This window comes from Colobus angolensis, unplaced genomic scaffold (genome assembly GCF_000951035.1).
Source record: "Colobus angolensis palliatus isolate OR3802 unplaced genomic scaffold, Cang.pa_1.0 Scaffold30, whole genome shotgun sequence".
NCBI lineage: Eukaryota > Metazoa > Chordata > Mammalia > Primates > Cercopithecidae > Colobus > Colobus angolensis.
This window is the reverse complement of record NW_012116266.1, coordinates 11,791,344-11,809,389: the sequence shown is the minus strand read 5'-3', so window position 1 is coordinate 11,809,389 and position 18,046 is coordinate 11,791,344. Positions and strand designations below refer to the sequence as shown.

The 18,046-nt window shown below is 40.7% G+C and overlaps 1 protein-coding gene across 1 annotated transcript in view; it reads right to left on the bottom strand.

The window, feature by feature from the left end:
* RFTN2 (raftlin family member 2) overlaps nt 1-18,046 on the bottom strand; it is a 98,038-nt gene that overhangs the window by 20,592 nt on the left and 59,400 nt on the right. The window contains exon 8 of the mRNA XM_011949979.1: nt 3,663-3,741. Within this exon, the coding sequence (XP_011805369.1) occupies nt 3,663-3,741 (79 nt within the window). The remainder of the gene's footprint in view (nt 1-3,662; nt 3,742-18,046) is intronic.

The window sequence follows — 18,046 nt, the reverse complement described above, 5'->3', positions numbered from 1 at the left end:
AAAAAAAAAAAAAAAAAAGAAAAAATTCTTTGAAAGACTTTATAAACAAAGCAATCCCCCCATCAATCCCTTTCAAACAATAACTGATTTAAAGGTATTAACAAAGAGCAGTGCTATTATGGATCTGTGACTACATAAATTTTTCAAGGCATATTGTAAATACAACTTTCACAAAATATATATGAGATACCTAAAACATTTTGGTAATAAATCAACTCTATATTGATATTAATAGTTTACTTTCCCGAAAGTATTACTACCATTTTGAGATAAAGTAAAAAATTGTTTCCTTAAGTAAAAACTGAAAGAATTTGCAAATCAGCTTTCTGTTATAGCTGTTAGACACTTTGACTCCTACCTACAAGTTCTGCCCTGAAATAATCTCAGGATCCTGTGGCTTCTTGCTAGAAAAATTAAACATTTGTCAAATGAAGAAATGGTAAATCCATTTAGAAGCAGAATTGTAAGTTATAAAATATATTATTATTAGATTTGTCATTGACACAAACCAACTATATCTGCTTCCCATTATATAAATGAACCAGTAATTTTACATTACAATGAAATATAAAGATTACCCAAAGAAAATCTGAGACTAGAGACTACTGGATAGTATCTAAAGCTAAACAACAAAGGGCTGGGTACAGTGGTGAGCAGCTGTAACCCTAACTACTTGGAAAGCTAAGGTGGGAGGATTGCTTGAACTCAGGAGTTTGAGACCAGACTGGGCAACACAGGGAGACCCTGTCTCATAAAAAAGTAAAACATGATAAACAAAAAGGGCCTAAACATTTTCAGGGAATTAAAAACCTTGTATCTAATATTAAGTAAAAGAGACTGTGAGGTAGCTGGATATAGGTCTTACATCGTCACAAACACAACTCCATGGCCCTCATGGATCAGAACCCCATGAGGCTGTGAATTCTGATGACTTTTCCTAAAAATAATGGCCATTTGTAGAATGTTAAAAAGAAAGAAAGAGGTCGGGTGCAGTGGTTCACACCTGTAATCTTAGCACTTTGGGAGGCCGAGGTGAGCGGATCACAAGGTCAGGAGATCAAGACCATCCTGGCCAACAAGGTGAAACCGCATCTCTACTAAAAGTACAACAATTAGCTGGGTGTGGTGGCACGTGCCTGTAGTCCCAGCTACTCGGGAGGCTGAGGCAGGAGAATCGCTTAACCAGGGAGTAGGAGGTTGCAGTGAGCCGAGATTGCGCCACTGCACTCCAGCCTAGTGACAGAGTGAGACTCCATCTCAAAAAAAAAAAGAAAAAAAGAAAGAATAAAAAGGTTGTGACATGATGAGAAGTTTGCTTTGGGGGAAAAAGAAAGGACAACTTTTTCTGGCCATTCTCTACATATACCCACCTTTGCTTCTTTTAGGCAGAATATTTCTTTCTTTTTTTTTGAGATGGAGTCTCGCTCTGTCACCCAGGCTGGAGTGCAGTGGCCGAATCTCAGCTCACTGCAAGCTCCGCCTCCCAGGTTCACGCCATTCTCCTGCCTCAGCCTCCCGAGTAGCTGGGACTACAGGTACCCGCCAACTCACCCGGCTAGTTTTTCGTATTTTTTTAGTAGAGACGGGGTATCACCGTGTTAGCCAGGATGGTCTCGATCTCCTGACCTCGTGATCCACCCGTCTCGGCCTCCCAAAGTGCTGGGATTACAAGCTTGAGCCACCGTGCCCGGCTTTTTTTTTCTTTTTTGGGACAGAGTCTCGCCCTGTTGCCAGGCTGCAGTGCAGTGGTGCAATCTAGGCTCACTGCAACCTCCACCTCCTGAGTTCAAGCGATTCTCCTGCCTCAGGCTCCCGAGTAGCTGGGACTACAGGCAGACGCCATCACGCCCGGCTAATTTTTGTATTTTTAGTAGAGACAGGGTTTCACCATGTTGGCCAGGATGGTCTTGATCTCTTGACCTCATGATCCCCACCTCGGCCTCCCAAAGTGCTGGGATTACAGGCATGAGCCACTGGGTTGGGCCAGAATATTTCTTTTATTTAATTAATTTGTTTTGAGACAGGGTCTCACTCTGTCACCCAGGCTGGAATGCAGTGGCACCATCACAGCTCACTGTAGCACTGAACTCCTGGGCTCAAATGATCCTCCCACCTCTACATCCCAAGTATCTGGGACTACAGGCATGTGCCACCATGCCTGCCTAATTTATTTTTAAATTTTTTGTAGAGACAGTGTCTGCTAATGTTTCCCAGGCTGGTCTCAAACTCTTGGGTTCAAGCAGCTCTTCCACCTCAGCCTCCCAAAATGTTGGGATTACAGTTGTGAGCCCCTGTGCATGACCTTGACAGATATTTTTTAATAAACTCATGAAGTTGAGTCGTCCTCATTGTTGTGGAGGGTTGCAGTGCTCACCTGTGGGCTCTAATGTGGGTTCTAATTCTGTGTACTTGGTCATTGTATTCTCCTGCCTCTCCATCTTCCCAACTACCTCTCTACCTCTCTACTGATTTACCTACCGACCCAGCCAGCCTTTTTCCAAAATTAACGTGAGATAATTTAGCATGGCTGTATTATACACACAGTCAATCTAGCTCTTTGATAGTTTAGATAACTTTAAAGTTTACTAAACAATGTCTTCTTTTTTTCAAATCTCTGCAGCTTTGCCTGAAAACATAAAACAATGTTTTCTTGATGTAGATACAGAAAAAGAATCACTTTAAAAATTTTCTGGTCCATTTGCAAATCCCTTGTTTTGCAAGTTATGTTTTATTAATGCACAGAGTGCCACATTCAATCATTGTATTCTAGCTGTGCATGCAGTAAGATCAAGGTGACTTAAGGCTCAGAATAGCCCTTCAGCAAAGTGCTGAAAAAATACAAACTTGACTAGATAATATAAAAGAAAAATGTTGCTAAAGGTCAAGATAGCCAAAGTTGCATGGATGCATTGCAAGATCAGGCACATTCATTCACAAGATTTAGAACTGTAAGGACAGAAAAAACTGTTCCTCTATCCTCTTAGGTTCAGTAGCTGAGAACTACAAATTAAACTGACAAAAGACATATTAATAGGAGAAAAGGTTTATTTTCAATGCACACAGTCTCTTCACAGAAAAGTAGCAAAAACCCAAAGAGACAGTTTGGTGTAGAAGACCTGGGAGTTTATATACCATTTTAACAAAGGGTGATAAGTTATTGACAGGTGACTAGACGAGGGGAAAGGAGTTTGGGCTTCTGGGGAAGTAAATTGTGAGAAGGCAAATACATGGAGTAAACGAATGGAAGATCAAGCTTATTTCAGTACAGTTTGTTTTTGCAGGCTCATCACTGTGAATTGTTTCTGGTGATTAGACACCTTTACAAATGGAAATTTATGTCACCCTTATAAAGCGAAATGTATGCCCCCGTTTTTCAGCAGAAAGGTGGAGGACAGAGAGTTCCTCCTGTGTCTGCTGTTTCTTAATTGCCTTTAGCTCAAAGTAATCCTCATGCCAAAGTGGCATATTTTGAGATGGCATATTAGAATCCCCCTTTGGAACTATTTCATGTTGCCTGATTGCTAGCACATTTCCCTTATGGGTTGGTTCAGAGGACTGTTTCCATGGCATGTCCATGCTTTCTTATTTGGAATTACAATGAGAGTTTAAGGATTAAATGCTTCAATATAACATTCAGTTAATAAAGCATCAATTTTACTCACATCTGGTGTTTGAGCAGCTGAATTCCACATAACTGGCCTCTGAAGGAATACGATCTGCTTTGTAGCCAAATTCCCTTCACTGCAAATTAAAACAATAGTATTAGTATTTGTGAATTAGTAATTCTCTGTATTTCATAATTGGCTGGAACATTCCATATGTAGTTTTGTAAAATAATCTTCTGATCAAAAATAATTTTAAAATATAAATCTTTTTTTTTCCAGTGATGGAAAAAATGTAAAATGTAATTTTATAGAAACCACATCTGGAAAAACAAGAAAAATCCCTAAAAACTGAATATGGTCGCTATAAAAGAAAATAATTTTAATGTTTAAAGACACTTGTAATCTCACCAAGCTAACATCAATATTTTCATTTCTTTGTTTCCCCTCTTAGTCTTTATCAGCTTGTGTAATTTGCATGTCTGTAATCACTGCACATTTATCTTTTGTTTCTATGCCCTTCACTGAACACACTCTTTTTCTTGTTTGTACACTGTAATCATATTTTTAATGGTTGCATAATAACTCAAATAATTAAGATACCAAAATGTACTAAGTCTTTTTTTCATTATTGGAAAATAAGGTTGCTTCCAGTTTCTTGCCAGTTATAAACAAAAAATATGTATTGTATTCAATTATTTTATTGAAATGAATACTTAGGAGATAAAAATATGTATTGTATTCCTCTTATGAATTATTTTCTTGAAATGAATACTTAGGAGTGGGAGTATTAGGTCAAATCTTATGATTTAAGCTTCTTGGTATGCATTGTCAAACTTGCCTTATAAACAGAAGAGACCAATTTAGGCTGTCACATGTGAGAAAATTTACATCCATTTTCAATTGAGGGACTTCAACTATAGCTAGTTTTATTTTCAGATGCTTCTTTGTAGTCAGCTACTCAGTATTCTCCTTATTTAACTATCATCATGGCAAATTACCCCTTGCCAAAGACTACTTGGGGTTTGTATTCCTCTGAAATGCTTTTCACAGAGTCTCCATGGATTTATGGGGAGGAGTGTCTGTAGCTAATGTTGCTCAGTTACGACTTTTATTATGCAAAAAACCCCAACAAAACCTTACTATTAGCTGCATTTTATGCTGAGCCCTTTTTCTGGAAAATGAATGCAACACTGAAACTCTGGCTTTAGAATTATGTGTCAACTGCACACCATTTGAAAATCCCAACCTTACTGATGCCACTGAATTTAGAGAAATATCAAATCTTTCTCAAAGTGGTAACAGGAGACTGCTTCTTTTTTATATTTGAAAGGCTGTTTCTAGTCTAATCTCATTCCATTTCGACCTCATCTTTGATTGGAAAGGCAAACTTTTATAAAATATGTAGTAATTTTGGGAACAAATTGTCATGAGGCTTTGGTACATGGGCAGAATTAGACGTGTACAGAAAAGGCTGGTCACATGTTTTGGGAGCATGACGTATACTGGAAAAAGCCATGGCTTTGGAACCAGACAGTTCCTGGGTTCAAATCCAAACTCTGTCGTAGTACCTAATAGCTGACGCCTTTAATCAGTTAATCCTTAAATTCTCTGTTTTCTTTTTCTTTCTTTTCTTTCTCTCTTTCTTTCTTTCTTCTTTCCTTCTTTCGAGATGGAGTTTTGCTCTTTTTGCTTAGGCTGGAGTGCGATGGTGTGATCTCGGCTCACTGCAAGCTCTACCTCCCTGGTTCAAGTGATTCTCCTGCCTCAGCCTCCCGAGTAGCTACGATTACAGGCATGTGCCACCACACTGGTCTAATTTTGTATTTTTAGTAGAGACGGGGTTTCTCCATGTTGGTCAGGCTGATCTCAAACTCCTGACCTCAGGTGATCTGCCTGCCTTGGCCTCCCAAAGTGCTGGGATTGCAGGCATGAGCCACTGCACCCAGCCTCTCTGATTTTTTTTCTATCGGGGACCTCAATAAGCGATAAGTGAAGAATAAGAGTGCATGAAGAGCCTCCCATTGTGCTTGCCACGAGAAGGAGCACAACAAATGTGATTTCCTTCTTCTTTTCCATTCATTTAGTGAAATATAGGGTGCAGTTAAGGGAAGGGAAGAAGAGTTTCAGAATCAATAATATCTTCCAGAGAGCAAATTCAAGGGACAGAAAGACACGGTGGTTCATGCCTGTAATCCTAGCACTTTGTGAAGCTGACAGAGGATCCCTTGAGCCCAGGAGTTTGAGACTAGTCTGGGAAACATACTGAGACTCTTGTATCTACAGAAACTTTTAAAAAAAATTATCCAAGTGTGGTGGCACATGCCTGTGGTCCCAGCTACTCGGGAGGCTGAGATGGGAGGATCACTTGAGCCCAGAGGTTGAGGGTGCAGTGAGCTATGGATCACGCTGCTGAACTCCAGCATGGGTGACAGAAAGAGAACCTATCTTAAAAGAAAAAAAGAAAGAAAAGTAAAGAAGAAAAAACAAATTCAAGGGACAGGGTACGTGGGAATGCAGAAGAGACCCTCTGGGTAACGTTCCAGGTGTGTGATCCAGGTGGAGAATCACATGAAAGAACCAGGTCTGGAACGATCCAAAGATGGGAAGGAGGGATCAGGGTAGAATTCTTCTTCTTGAGGAGAAAGCAGGAACACATCGGGGTAGGGATTGTGGGAGACCTTACAGGCAGTTCTTTCACACTCACTGTGGATGGCACAATTCTGAATGCACTAACATCTAATGTGTGGCCTGCGGCAGGTTTTAGAGACGTTACTGTGCATTCCGAACACTGAGGTGCCTGTTGATGCCAGGGTCCACTCCAGCCTATGGAATCTCCATTTCACCAGGCTGCCCAGGTGGCCCTGATGCACGGTAAATTTGGGAACCATCACCAGAAGAGACAGACTTGGAAGTGTGGACTTCTCAGGCCCTGGGGATTACTTGGTGATATTTGCTACTACCAAAGGCATTCACTGTTTTCCTTGAATAATAAAACCCACCAACAGTTCCTCTTGGTATGGAGTGTGGAAACAAAAATGGCTTAGTTTCTGGAAGCATCCTTGATGTCTATTTTATCATATTCTTCTAATGTGACTTGTGTCCTTAAATGTTTTGGACAATTTTAGCCAGATAGGCTGCCTAGAGCCATGCTGAGGACACATATTTTTCACCATCTTTAGTTTATCAATTTATTCCTGACCTGAATTGTCTAAAATATAAAGGAATTTGGAATGTGGGCAAGGAGTTACTCCCTCTGCAGTCTGACACAATTTCTGGCAGCAACCCCAAATTATGAAAGAATATCTCTACCAGCGGATCCCGAGGCAGTGTGGGAAGGAGAAAGAGGAAGTATGTGGCTTATCAAAGGCTCGGTGGGTTGGAGGTGGAGGTAGGTGGGTTAGGGGTGTATGTCAAGGAAAAATGTCCTCAGATGGTGTGAAGTACACTGCTTGATCCTGGGTTGAGAATCATTGCCTGTATGTTTGAAATAGGATTCTCTCTGCCAGTGTTCTGCTTGATGTTTAACACAGTATGCAGAGAGGTGAAACATGTGGCACAGGGAGGGCGAACCCTCCACAGCCTCTTCAGTGAAGCAAGAGCACTGTCAAACCTACCCCTCCTGCGGTGTGAAGGGGAATTGCCTCTGAAAGGGCAGAAGCTTTTTAAGCACAAGCTTTGTTTTATTTTATATTTTATTTTGTTTTGTTTTATTTTATTTTATTTTATTTTTTGAGGCAGAGGCTCACTCTGTTGCCCAGGCTGGAGTGCAGTGGTGTGATCTGGGTTCACTGCAACCTCTGCCTTTCGGGTTCAAGGGATTCTCCTGCCTTAGCATCCCAAGTAGCTGGGATTACAGGCACGCACCACCACATTTGACTAATTTTTATAATTTTAGTAGAGACAGGGTTTCACCATGTTGGCCAGGCTGGTCTTGAACTCCTGACTTCAGATGATCCACCCACCTTGACCTCCCAAAGTGCCAGGATGACAGGTGTGAGCCACCTTGCCTGGCCTAAGCACAAGCTTTAAAACTGTTCATTTGAAACCGACAAGTAATGCCTTCCAGTGGCCCTATGAGGAGTGTTGTTTGGGGAATCTAATGAGATAAAGCAGCAAACGTGGAGATGGTTTCTCAAAGGCTGACAACTTTAGACAGCATCCAGATGCTCAAGTAAGACTTTGGAAGGTCAGCATTTGTCTGCCTTTTGGGGAGGTCTTCAGAGTCAGATCCTTAATTTGAGATATGTTGGAAACTTCTATGTCCCTGGTTTTCTGAGGGCCATTTTGATTTAAAATAGGTCCTGCTATTTTCAGACTAGCTGTGAGACCATGTGGAACTTGTTTTGGTTTCGAGACTCTAATCACGGTGGACCTAAGGGAAAGAGGTCTGAAGCCTTATAGACAGACACCTACTTGGTAAAGCAAGTAAGTCCCTTATGGTTCCCAGCTGTTCCTGAGATAATTCTATTTACAGAACTGGGATAGAATATTCTTCCCTTAGCAAACTGGTGGTCATTATGGGACCTGAGAGAATGTTTCAAATGCCCTGGATGGTTTCAGAGGACAGAGCCCACATCTCTTATTCCCTACAAAAATGTTTATACAAAAGGTGCTGTTAGTTAACTGAGTGACTTAGTATCTTCCTGAGAGGGATTTAAGAATCTTCTGGTTCTCTTTTAGACTTTAATGGACAGTCATGCTTTGATGTATTAGAAAACAAAGGCAACTTTGGAAAATATGCTTGATTTAGAGATAGTAATTTAAATTCTGAAAAAGCTCTAGTACAAACTGTTTTGGTGACAAGTATAGAGAACAGTCTACAGAGAAGTGATGAGAACATTGACTAGTCCCTTCATCTCTGAGGGCAGCAGATGATCCCTGGTGCTGTGGTCAGCACGAGGGCACAGGCCACATGAAGGACAGGTCAGCCAGGCAGGCCTTGAAGGGGCTGAGTCCTCTGCAGGCAGAGGTGGTTGAACATTGTCAATGAGATAGTGGATGTAAAGTTCCTAGACCCTGGAGATGGACCCTGGAGCACAGGAGATGCTCAGAGATGTTTCCTTTTCTCTTCCCTGCCGTCTTCTATGCACTTCATAAGAAAGCACAAAGAAGATTCTACGTGAATGTCCTTTGAGGGAGAGGGATTTTCTGTGACAAGAACCTGACTATCAAGAAGACTGGGTCTTCCCACTAACAGAAGATCTCATGGACTGAACTGATAAAAACAACTTTGACTCCTGTAGTGCTTTCAGCATTCTAAGTCCTTTCTGCGTACATTAACATGCTTGTTTCTTATGATAATCCTTTAAGGTGTGCAGAGCAGAGATTTTCTCTATTTTATGGATAAGGAAATTGAGACTCAGAGCTTTTAAGGTTTTTGTCTTGGGTCACCTCTAGGTCCCACTCTTTCCACAACACCGCATTCGCTCTACAAGCAAATGTAGAGTGACGACATTTGCTTGTAGAGCTCACTGAAGCCCTGACTACAGGAAGATGTGGCTTAATTCTATTCTGACTAGAAAACTTTATAATTCGTGGATAAGTCTAAGATTATTTTGCCAAAGTCTAGATTTTTATTTAGCATCCTAAATTAAGCATTCCAGCTTATAATGTTCAGAAGTTATAGTGGAGAATAATGAAGAAAATAAACACAAATGTTCATTTTGCTTGGGCCAATTAGACTACTTAAGCAGACCATACAGGTCCGGATGTTAGTGTGGCAAATGCAAGAAGAGACAGGAGCAAGTTCATGATCCATGGTATTAAAGTGTGACATAAAAGATTAATAATTGAAAGCTTTGCCTTAACATTCCCCCAAATGAATTCAGTTCTGCACAACAGTGACTAGCAGTGGTTGTAAAAACAAACAAGCAACAAAAATGAAACTTAAAAAAGTTCTATATATAGTTTGACAATATCTTTTATTTTATTTTATTATTATTTTTTTGAGATGGAGTCTCGCTGTGTCGCCCAGGCTGGAGTGCAGTGGTGTGATCTCTGGTCACTGCAAGCTCCACCTCCCGGGTTCACACCATTCTCCTGCCTCAGCCTCCCTAGTAGGTGGGACTATAGGCACCCACCACCACGGGCTAATTTTTTGTATTTTTAATAGAGACGGGGTTTCACCGTGTTAACCAGGATGGTCTTGATCTCCTGACCTCATGATCCGCCTGCCTCAGCCTCTCAAAGTGCTGGGATTACAGGCGTGAGCCACCACGCCCGGCCTAGTTTGGCAATATCTTTAGTGATAATTTTTGTTTTTTTGAGACAGAGTCTCGCTCTGTTGCCCAGGCTGGAGTGCAGTGGTGCGTCTTGGTTCACTGCAACCCCCACCTTGCAGGTTCCAGCGATTCTCCTGGCTCAGCCTCCTGAGTAGCTGGGACTACAGGCGTGCGCCATTATGCCTGGCTAATCTTTTTTTTTTTTTTTTGTATTTGTAGTAGAGACGGAGTTTCACCATGTTGGTCAGGCTGGTCTCACTCCTGACCTCAGGTGATCTGTCTGCCTTGGCCTCCCAAAGTGCTGGCATTACTGGTGTGAGCCACTGTCCCCAGCCGATAATTAAATTTATAAATTATTTTTGTAGGAAGTTACAAGGACAACCTGAACTTCTTCTTGGTTCAATATGTGCCTATAATTTCAAGCATCTTTGAGAGCTATAGTACTTAGAATTTATGCATAGGTGGGAGAAAGTTGTTCTACATTCTTTAAGATATGAAAACCAAGGTTCTTTTTTTTTTTAAATGGAGTCTTGCTCTGTTGCCAGGCTGGAGTGCAGTGACGTGATCTTGGCTCACTGTAACCTCTGTCTCCTGGGTTCAAGTGATCCTCCTGCCTTAGCCTCCTGAATAGCTGGGACTACAGGTAAGCACGACCACGCCCAGCTAATTTTTTGTATTTTTAGTAGAGTTTGGGTTTCACCATGTTGGCCAGGATGGTCTCGATCTCTTGACCTCGTGCTCTGCCCGCCTCGGCCTCCCAAAGTGCTGGGATTACTGGTGCAAGCCACTGCCCCCGGCTGATAATTAAATTAAAAAATTATTTTTGTAGGAATTTACAAGGACAACTTGAACTTCTTCTTGGTTCAATATGTGCCTATAATTTCAAGCATCTTTGAGAGATAGAGTACCTAGAATTTATGGTTAGGTGGGAGAGAGTTGTTCTACATTCTTTAAAATATAAAAACCAAAGTCATGTTTGATTGTCTCCGAATCTCTACTTGTGGCATTCTCCTTCCCATCTGGAGTGCCCACTCCACCACCTCTGCTTGTTCCCATTCTGACCATCTTTTGAGATTAGTTTAAGGTGTGATGTCTTTCATAAAGTCTTCAATAACCCTCCAACTGAAGAGCAGCACCCCCTTTTCAGGGTTCCCACAGGTCCCTCTTAGGAAGCTTAATCCCTTTGGCCAGATGATATAGCTACTGGTACACATTTTCCTTCCACCAGATCTAAGGTCCTTGAGGAGCTTGTCTTCTCTTCTCTGCAGCTTCCACATTAATGACCAGAAACTCATGCTCAGTAGATATTTAAAGAGTTGAAGAATTTATAAATAAATGGTCATTTGGTTTCTGTGATAATATATTGATGCCAGGGAACATGCTTCAAAAAAGAAAAAACCGATCATGACAAGTGAGCAAAGGCTTGCAGAACAGATAAAAGCTTTGCTAGATGAGTCATACTTGCTTTTTTGCACTTCAGCCTGGGCAACAGAGCGAGACTCTGTCTCAAAAAAAAAAAAAAAGACTTTGCAAGGTCTTTATTTTTTATTTTGCTAGGTCTTTTACAGCTATGAGGTTCATTGCCATTTAGTATGAATCTTAACTCTTCCTTCTACTCCTCACACAACTTTTCAGCTACATGACCTTACAATAACCATAGCCTACAGAATTTTATATAAATTTGAACTATGAAAATGTCTCATATTTTAAAATAATTCACTCTTTCTCTACTAACTTCAATGAAGGGAGGGATTTCTTAAACAATATGTTAAAAAGGGTAAAGATAGATACATTTGTTGATTTTAAAATTAAAAACTTTTGTTAATTAAAGACATGATAGAGTGAAAAGACAAACCAAAGAATTAGTGAAGATAATTGCAGCATGCATAATAAATAAAGGACTCTTTATTTGTTATATTTAAGTAAGTTATAAGTAGAGATTTTTTAAATTTAGATTTAAATTTTTTATAGAGATGGGGTCTTGCTATATTGCCCAGGCTGGTCTGGAATTCCTGGGCCCAAGCTATCCTCCCAGCTTAGTCTCCCAAAGTGTGGAGATTACAGGTGTGAGCCACTGTGCCTAGCCTTATGAATAGAACTTTAGGCTGGGCGTGGTGGCTCATGCCTGTAATCCCAGCACTTTGGGAGGTGAGGCAGGCAGATTACCTGAGGTCAGGAGTTCAAGACCAGCCTGGCTAACATGGTGAAACTCTATCTCTACTAAAAAAACTACAAAGAAAAAAAAAATTAACCAGGCATGGTGGTGGGTGCCTGTAATCGCAGCTATGTGGGAGGCTGAGGCAGAAGAATCGCTTGAACCCAGGAGGTGGAGGCTGCAGTGAGCCAAGATCACGCCACTGCATTCCAGCCTGGGCTACAGAATGAGACTCTGTCTCAAAAAAGCAAAAACAAAAAACATAGAATTTTAAATGTGGGCAAAAAGACTTAAACAGGTACTTTACGAAAGAAAAATCCAAGTAGCCAATAAACATAGGTAAATGTGCTCAATCTCAGGAAGTAATTAGGAAACTACAAATGGAAGTCACACTGAGATCACACTATATACTCTCAATCAGAATGGCAAAATTTAAAAGTATGATAATATTTTGTGTTGAGACAATGGTGACTCTGACCCTCTTCTAGTAGGAGTGTACATGGAAACAATCTATTTGAAAAGAATCTGGTATTTATCTAACAAAGCTAAAGAAGTGCCCTATGACCAAGCAATTCTGCTTCTAGAAACTCACACATGTGTGCACCAAGATCTCTGCTCATACTCAGAACAGCATTGTTTGTCATAGCCAACAACTGGAGACAGCAAACCACTAGCAGCAGAATGTACCCATACATAGTGGAATGAATAAATAAACTGCTACACATGGCATGGGTAAAACTTACAATGTTAAGTGAAAGCAGCAACACATAAAAGAATATGTATGATATGATTCCATTCATATAAAGTTAAAAAACAGGCAAAACTAAACTGTATTGTTTAGGGATTCATACATAAGTGGTAAAACTATTAGGCAAAGAAAGGATATGACTGTCCTAAAAGTGGGGATAATGTTATCTCTGTGTGGAGGAAGTGAGGGTGATGGGGAGACACATGGGGTGCTTCTAGGGTGTGGGTGATATTCATTATTTTGGCCTGCAGTGATGACACAGGTCTTTGTGTATAATTATGCACATTTGTGTTTTATGCACGTTTTGTTTATTTATTTATTTAATTTTTTTGAGACGGAGCCTCACTCTGTTGCCCAGGCTGGAGTGCAGTGGTGAAATCTTGGCTCACTGTAACCTCTGCCTCCTGGGCTCAAGCAATTTTCATGCCTCAGCCTCCCAAGTAGGTGTGACCACAGGCATGCGACACCATGCCCAGCTAATTTTTGTATTTTTAGTACAAACAGGGTTTCACTGTGTTGGCCAGGCTGGTCTTGAACTCTTGAACTCAGGTGATTCGCCCACCTCGGCCTCCCAAAATGCTGGGATTACAGATATGAGCCACTGCACTAGGTGTGTGTTTTATGCACTTTCCATATGAGTGTTTTATGTCACAAAAATTGTTTTAAAATTGTATATTTAAGGGTGACAAGTAGAAGAATAGTTGTAGATTTATACGTGATACAAAAGCTCCCTTCCCCTTTACATTTATTCTTTTGGAAAAATCGGTCTTGAATTTGTTAGGTTTCAAATGAGAAGTCTTTAGGAATTCATTCACCTCAACTCACTCTTCCTTAAATATATCCTGCACTTTTCTGACTATGCTTTGCTTAAGGTTGCCAGAGAAAGCAAATAATCTGTGGTATTCATACCGCAACATTCGCTCCCATGCACATAGTAGACATCACTAATTGAGTGCCACATTCTTTTTTTCTGAGCTGGTTCTAGTCTCAGAATCCTTATTGCAATGTTCCAGAAGCCACTACCAACAGACTAGTGCTGGTATGTAAGAGGAAACCCGTTTACTACTCCAAGTGAGCCCTATCTGCCACAAGGAATACCTTTCCTCTCTAAAACTGCTTTTGGAAGCACTATTCTTTCATCATGGTGCCCCCTCAGACATCATGAGCTTCACAGACCTGCCCTTCTTCTTTATTGATTCCTCTACCATATTCACCTGCCTTATAGTCAACTCTCTTTTCATTATTGCTTCCCTGAGGAGCAATATTCAGATATTTTCCCCCTAATATCTCCCCATTAAATTTTAATACCAAAGATACGCTGTATATCTGTGTATATACTGTGTGGCCTTTTGGACGGCCACAAACCATTGTAATAGCTGAGATTTTTTCCACTCCCTCGCACTCTCAATAACCAATTTTCATCATCTTAGGGACTTATCACTCCCGTTGAGGACACATGATCTAGATCTTCATGGCAGGACCTGTCACGAACCGTGTTGTTTCTCAAAACAGAGTATGACTTCCTATATGTCTGTCCCTAGAGTGGGTAAAATATTGTCTTGCACATATTAGGCACTCAAGAAATATTAGGCACTCAGAAAGATCATTCTGGTTAAAATAAATGCATGAATCTGAATCAGTTTCAATACAACTAAGCCAGTTTCAAAAGAGTGAGCTTATCCGTAACTGCTCAGTCACTTGTGAAATATACTCTTATAAAAAGCTTTCATTTATAGTTCCAAAATTCATTAGAGTAGAAGAAATAGAATTGTTAGGCTAATTTGTGCTTTATGTTGACTTTTGCGTCATCTTACACATTAATTAATTGTCATGGCCTAACATTTCCAACTCAAAAGTAAATGAGTTAATTCTTGCTTTTGAAAACTGAAATATAATTTTGCTTTTTAAAAGGAAAATTATAAAATTAAATGTTGACTTCCAACTTTGCAGCTATGTGCTTAGTCACAAAGTTCCTTTGCCTATGATCCTGAATTTGTTTCTCAGGTATCAGTATGTGTTGAAAACAAAGAAAAGGGCACACTACAATGTAGTTGTCCCAACTCCTCTCCACCCCACAAAATGTTAAACATTTACATTCAGATGAGACAGAGTGATGGTAACTGGAAGTATATATAACAGACAAAATTGATTATTTTAAGAATGTGGCCTTACCAAAATGCTGCTCACAGCAAGATTACTATGAGCTTAACTCATGATGGACTTACATGACACTGTTTCTACAGAATTTAAATTAGTAAGAGCAGAGAACTGCATTAGAATGGGCCAAATCCTAACCTCTCCCTCAACTGCATATATATAAATGTGCAACAACTGCTTTGGCTGCCACATGAAGATTGAGACTGGGACTCCACAGACTTCCAGGGCTTCTTAGCTGTGATGCCCATGAGGCTGCTGGGCCTGTTCTACAGGGGCTGCAGAAAATGGAAGAGGGGAACGGAGCTCAGCATCACAGTGAGAAGACCAATTTCTCTTGTTATTCACATCTTGTCCTTAGGGACCAGAATTTTTTTTTTTTTTTTTTTGAGACACAGTCTCACTCTGTTACCCAGGCTGGAGCGCAGTGGTGTGATCTCGGCTCACTGCAACCCCGCCTCCTGGGTTCCAGCGATTCTCGTGCCTCAGCCTCCTGGGTAGCTGGAACTACAGGTTCGCACCACCATGCCCAGCTAATTTTTTTGTATTTTTAGTAGAGACGGGGTTTCACCATGTTGGCCAGGATGGTCTCAAACTCCTGACCTCAACTGATCTGCCTTCTTTGGCCTACCAAAGTGATGGGATTATAGGCATGAGCCACTGTGCCTGGCTGGGACCACACTTTTTTTAAAAAAAATTATTATTATTATACTTTAAGTTCTAGGGAACATGTGCACAATGTGCAGGTTTGTTACATAGGTATACATGTGCCATGTTGGTTTGCTGCACCCATCAAATCGTCATTTACATTAGGTATTTCTCCTAATGCTATCTCTCCCCCAGCTCCCCACTTCCCGACAGGCCCCAGTGTGTGATGTTCCCCTCCCTGTGTCCATGTGTTTTCTTTTTTCTTTTTTTTTTTTTTTTTGAGACGGAGTCTTGCTCTGTCGCCCAGGCTGGAGTGCAGTGGCTGGATCTCAGCTCACTGCAACCTCCGCCTCCCGGGTTCACGCCATTCTCCTGCCTCAGCCTCCCGAGTAGCTGGGACCACAGGCGCCGGCCACCTCGCCCGGCTAATTTTTTGTATTTTTAGTAGAGACGGGGTTTCACCGTGTTAGCCAGGATGGTCTCGATCTCCTGACCTCGTGATCCGCCCGTCTCGGCCTCCCAAAGTGCTGGGATTACAGGCTTGAGCCACTGCGCCCGGCGTCCATGTGTTTTCATTGTTCATCTCCCACTTATGAGTGAGAACAGGCAGTGGTTGGTTTTCTCGTCTTGTGTTACTTTGCTGAGAATGACAGTTTCTAGTTTCATCCATGTCCCTGCAGAGGACATGAACTCATCCCTTTTTTTATGGCTGCATAGTATTCCGTGATGTATATGTGCCACATCTTCTTTATCCAGTCTATCATTGATGGGCATTTGGGTTGGTTCCAAGACTTTGCTATTGTGAACAGTGCCACAATAAACATACGTATGCATGTGTCTTTATAGTAGAATGATTTATAATCCTTTGGGTATATACCCAGTAATGGGATTGCTGGGTCAAATGATATTTCTAGTTCTAGATCCTTGAGGAATCACCAACACTGTCTTCACAATGGTTGAACTAATTTACACTCCCACCAGCAGTGTAAAAGCATCCCTATTTCCCCACATCCTCTCCAGCATCTGTTGTTTCCTGACTTTTTAATAATCGCCATTCTAACTGGCATGAGATGGTATCTCACTGTGGTTTTGATTTGCATTTCTCTAATGACAGTGATGATGAGCATTTTTTCATGTGTCTGTTGGCTGCATAAATGTCTTCCTTTGACAAGTGTCTCTTCATATCCTTCACCCATTTTTTGATGGGGTTGTTTGTTTTTTTCTTGTAAATTTGTTTAAGTTGTTTGTAGATTCTGGATATTAGCCCTTTGTTGGATGGATAGATTGCAAAAATTTTCTCCCAATCTGTAGGTTGCTTGTTCACTCTGCTGATAGATTCTTTTGCTGTGCAGAAGCTCTTTAGTTTAATTAGATCCCATTTGTCAATTTTGGTTTTTGTTGCCATTGCTTTTGGTGTTTTAGTCATGGTGTCTTTTCCCATGCCTATGCCTGAATAGTATTGCCTAGGTTTTCTTCTAGAGTTTTTATGGTTTTAGGTCTTACATTTAAGTCTTTAATTCAACTTGAGTTAATTTTTGTATGAGGTGTAAGGAAAGGATCCAGTTTCAGCTTTCTGCATATGGCTAGCCAGTTTTTCCAGAACCATTTATTAAATAGGGAATCCTTTCCCCATTGTTTGTTTTTGTCAGGTTTGTCAAAGATCAGATGGTTGTAGATGTGTGGTGTTATTTCTGAGGCCTCTGTTCTGTCCCATTGGTCTATATCTCTGTTTTGGTACCAGTACCATGCTGTTTTGGTTACTGTAGCCTTGTAGTATAGTTTGAAGTCAGGTAGCGTGATGCCTCCAGCTTGGTTCTTTTTGCTTAGGATTGCCTTGGTTATGTAGGCTCTTTTTTTGTTCCATATGAAATTTAAAGTAGCTTTTTTCCAGTTCTGTGGAAAAAGTCAGTGGTAGCTTGATGGGGATGGCATTGAATCTATAAATTATTTTGGGCAATATGGCCATTTTCACGATTTTGATTCTTTCTATCCATGAGCATGGAATGTTCTTCCATTTGTTTGTGTCCTCTCTTATTACCTTAAACAGTGGTTTGTAGATCTCCTTGAAAAAGTCCTTCACATCCCTTGTAAGTTGGATTCCTAGGTATTTTATTCTCTTTGTAGCAATTGTGAATGGGAGTTCACTCATGATTTGGCTCTCTGTCTGTTATTGGTGTACAGGAATGCTTGTGATTTTTGCACATTGATTTTGTATCCTGAGACTTTGCTGAAGTTGCTTATCAGCTTAAGGAGATCTGGGGCTAAGACGATGGGGTTTTCTAAACATACAATCATGTCATCTGCAAACAGAGACAATTTGACCTCCTCTTTTCCTAATTGAATACCCTTTATTTCTTTCTGTTGCCTGATTGTTGTGGCCAGAACTTCCAATACTATGTTGAATAAGAGTGGTGAGAGAGGGCATCCTTGTCTTGTGCTAGTTTTCAAAGGGAATGCTTCCAGTTTTTGCCCATTCAGTATGATATTGGCTGTGGGTCTGTCATAAACAGCTCTT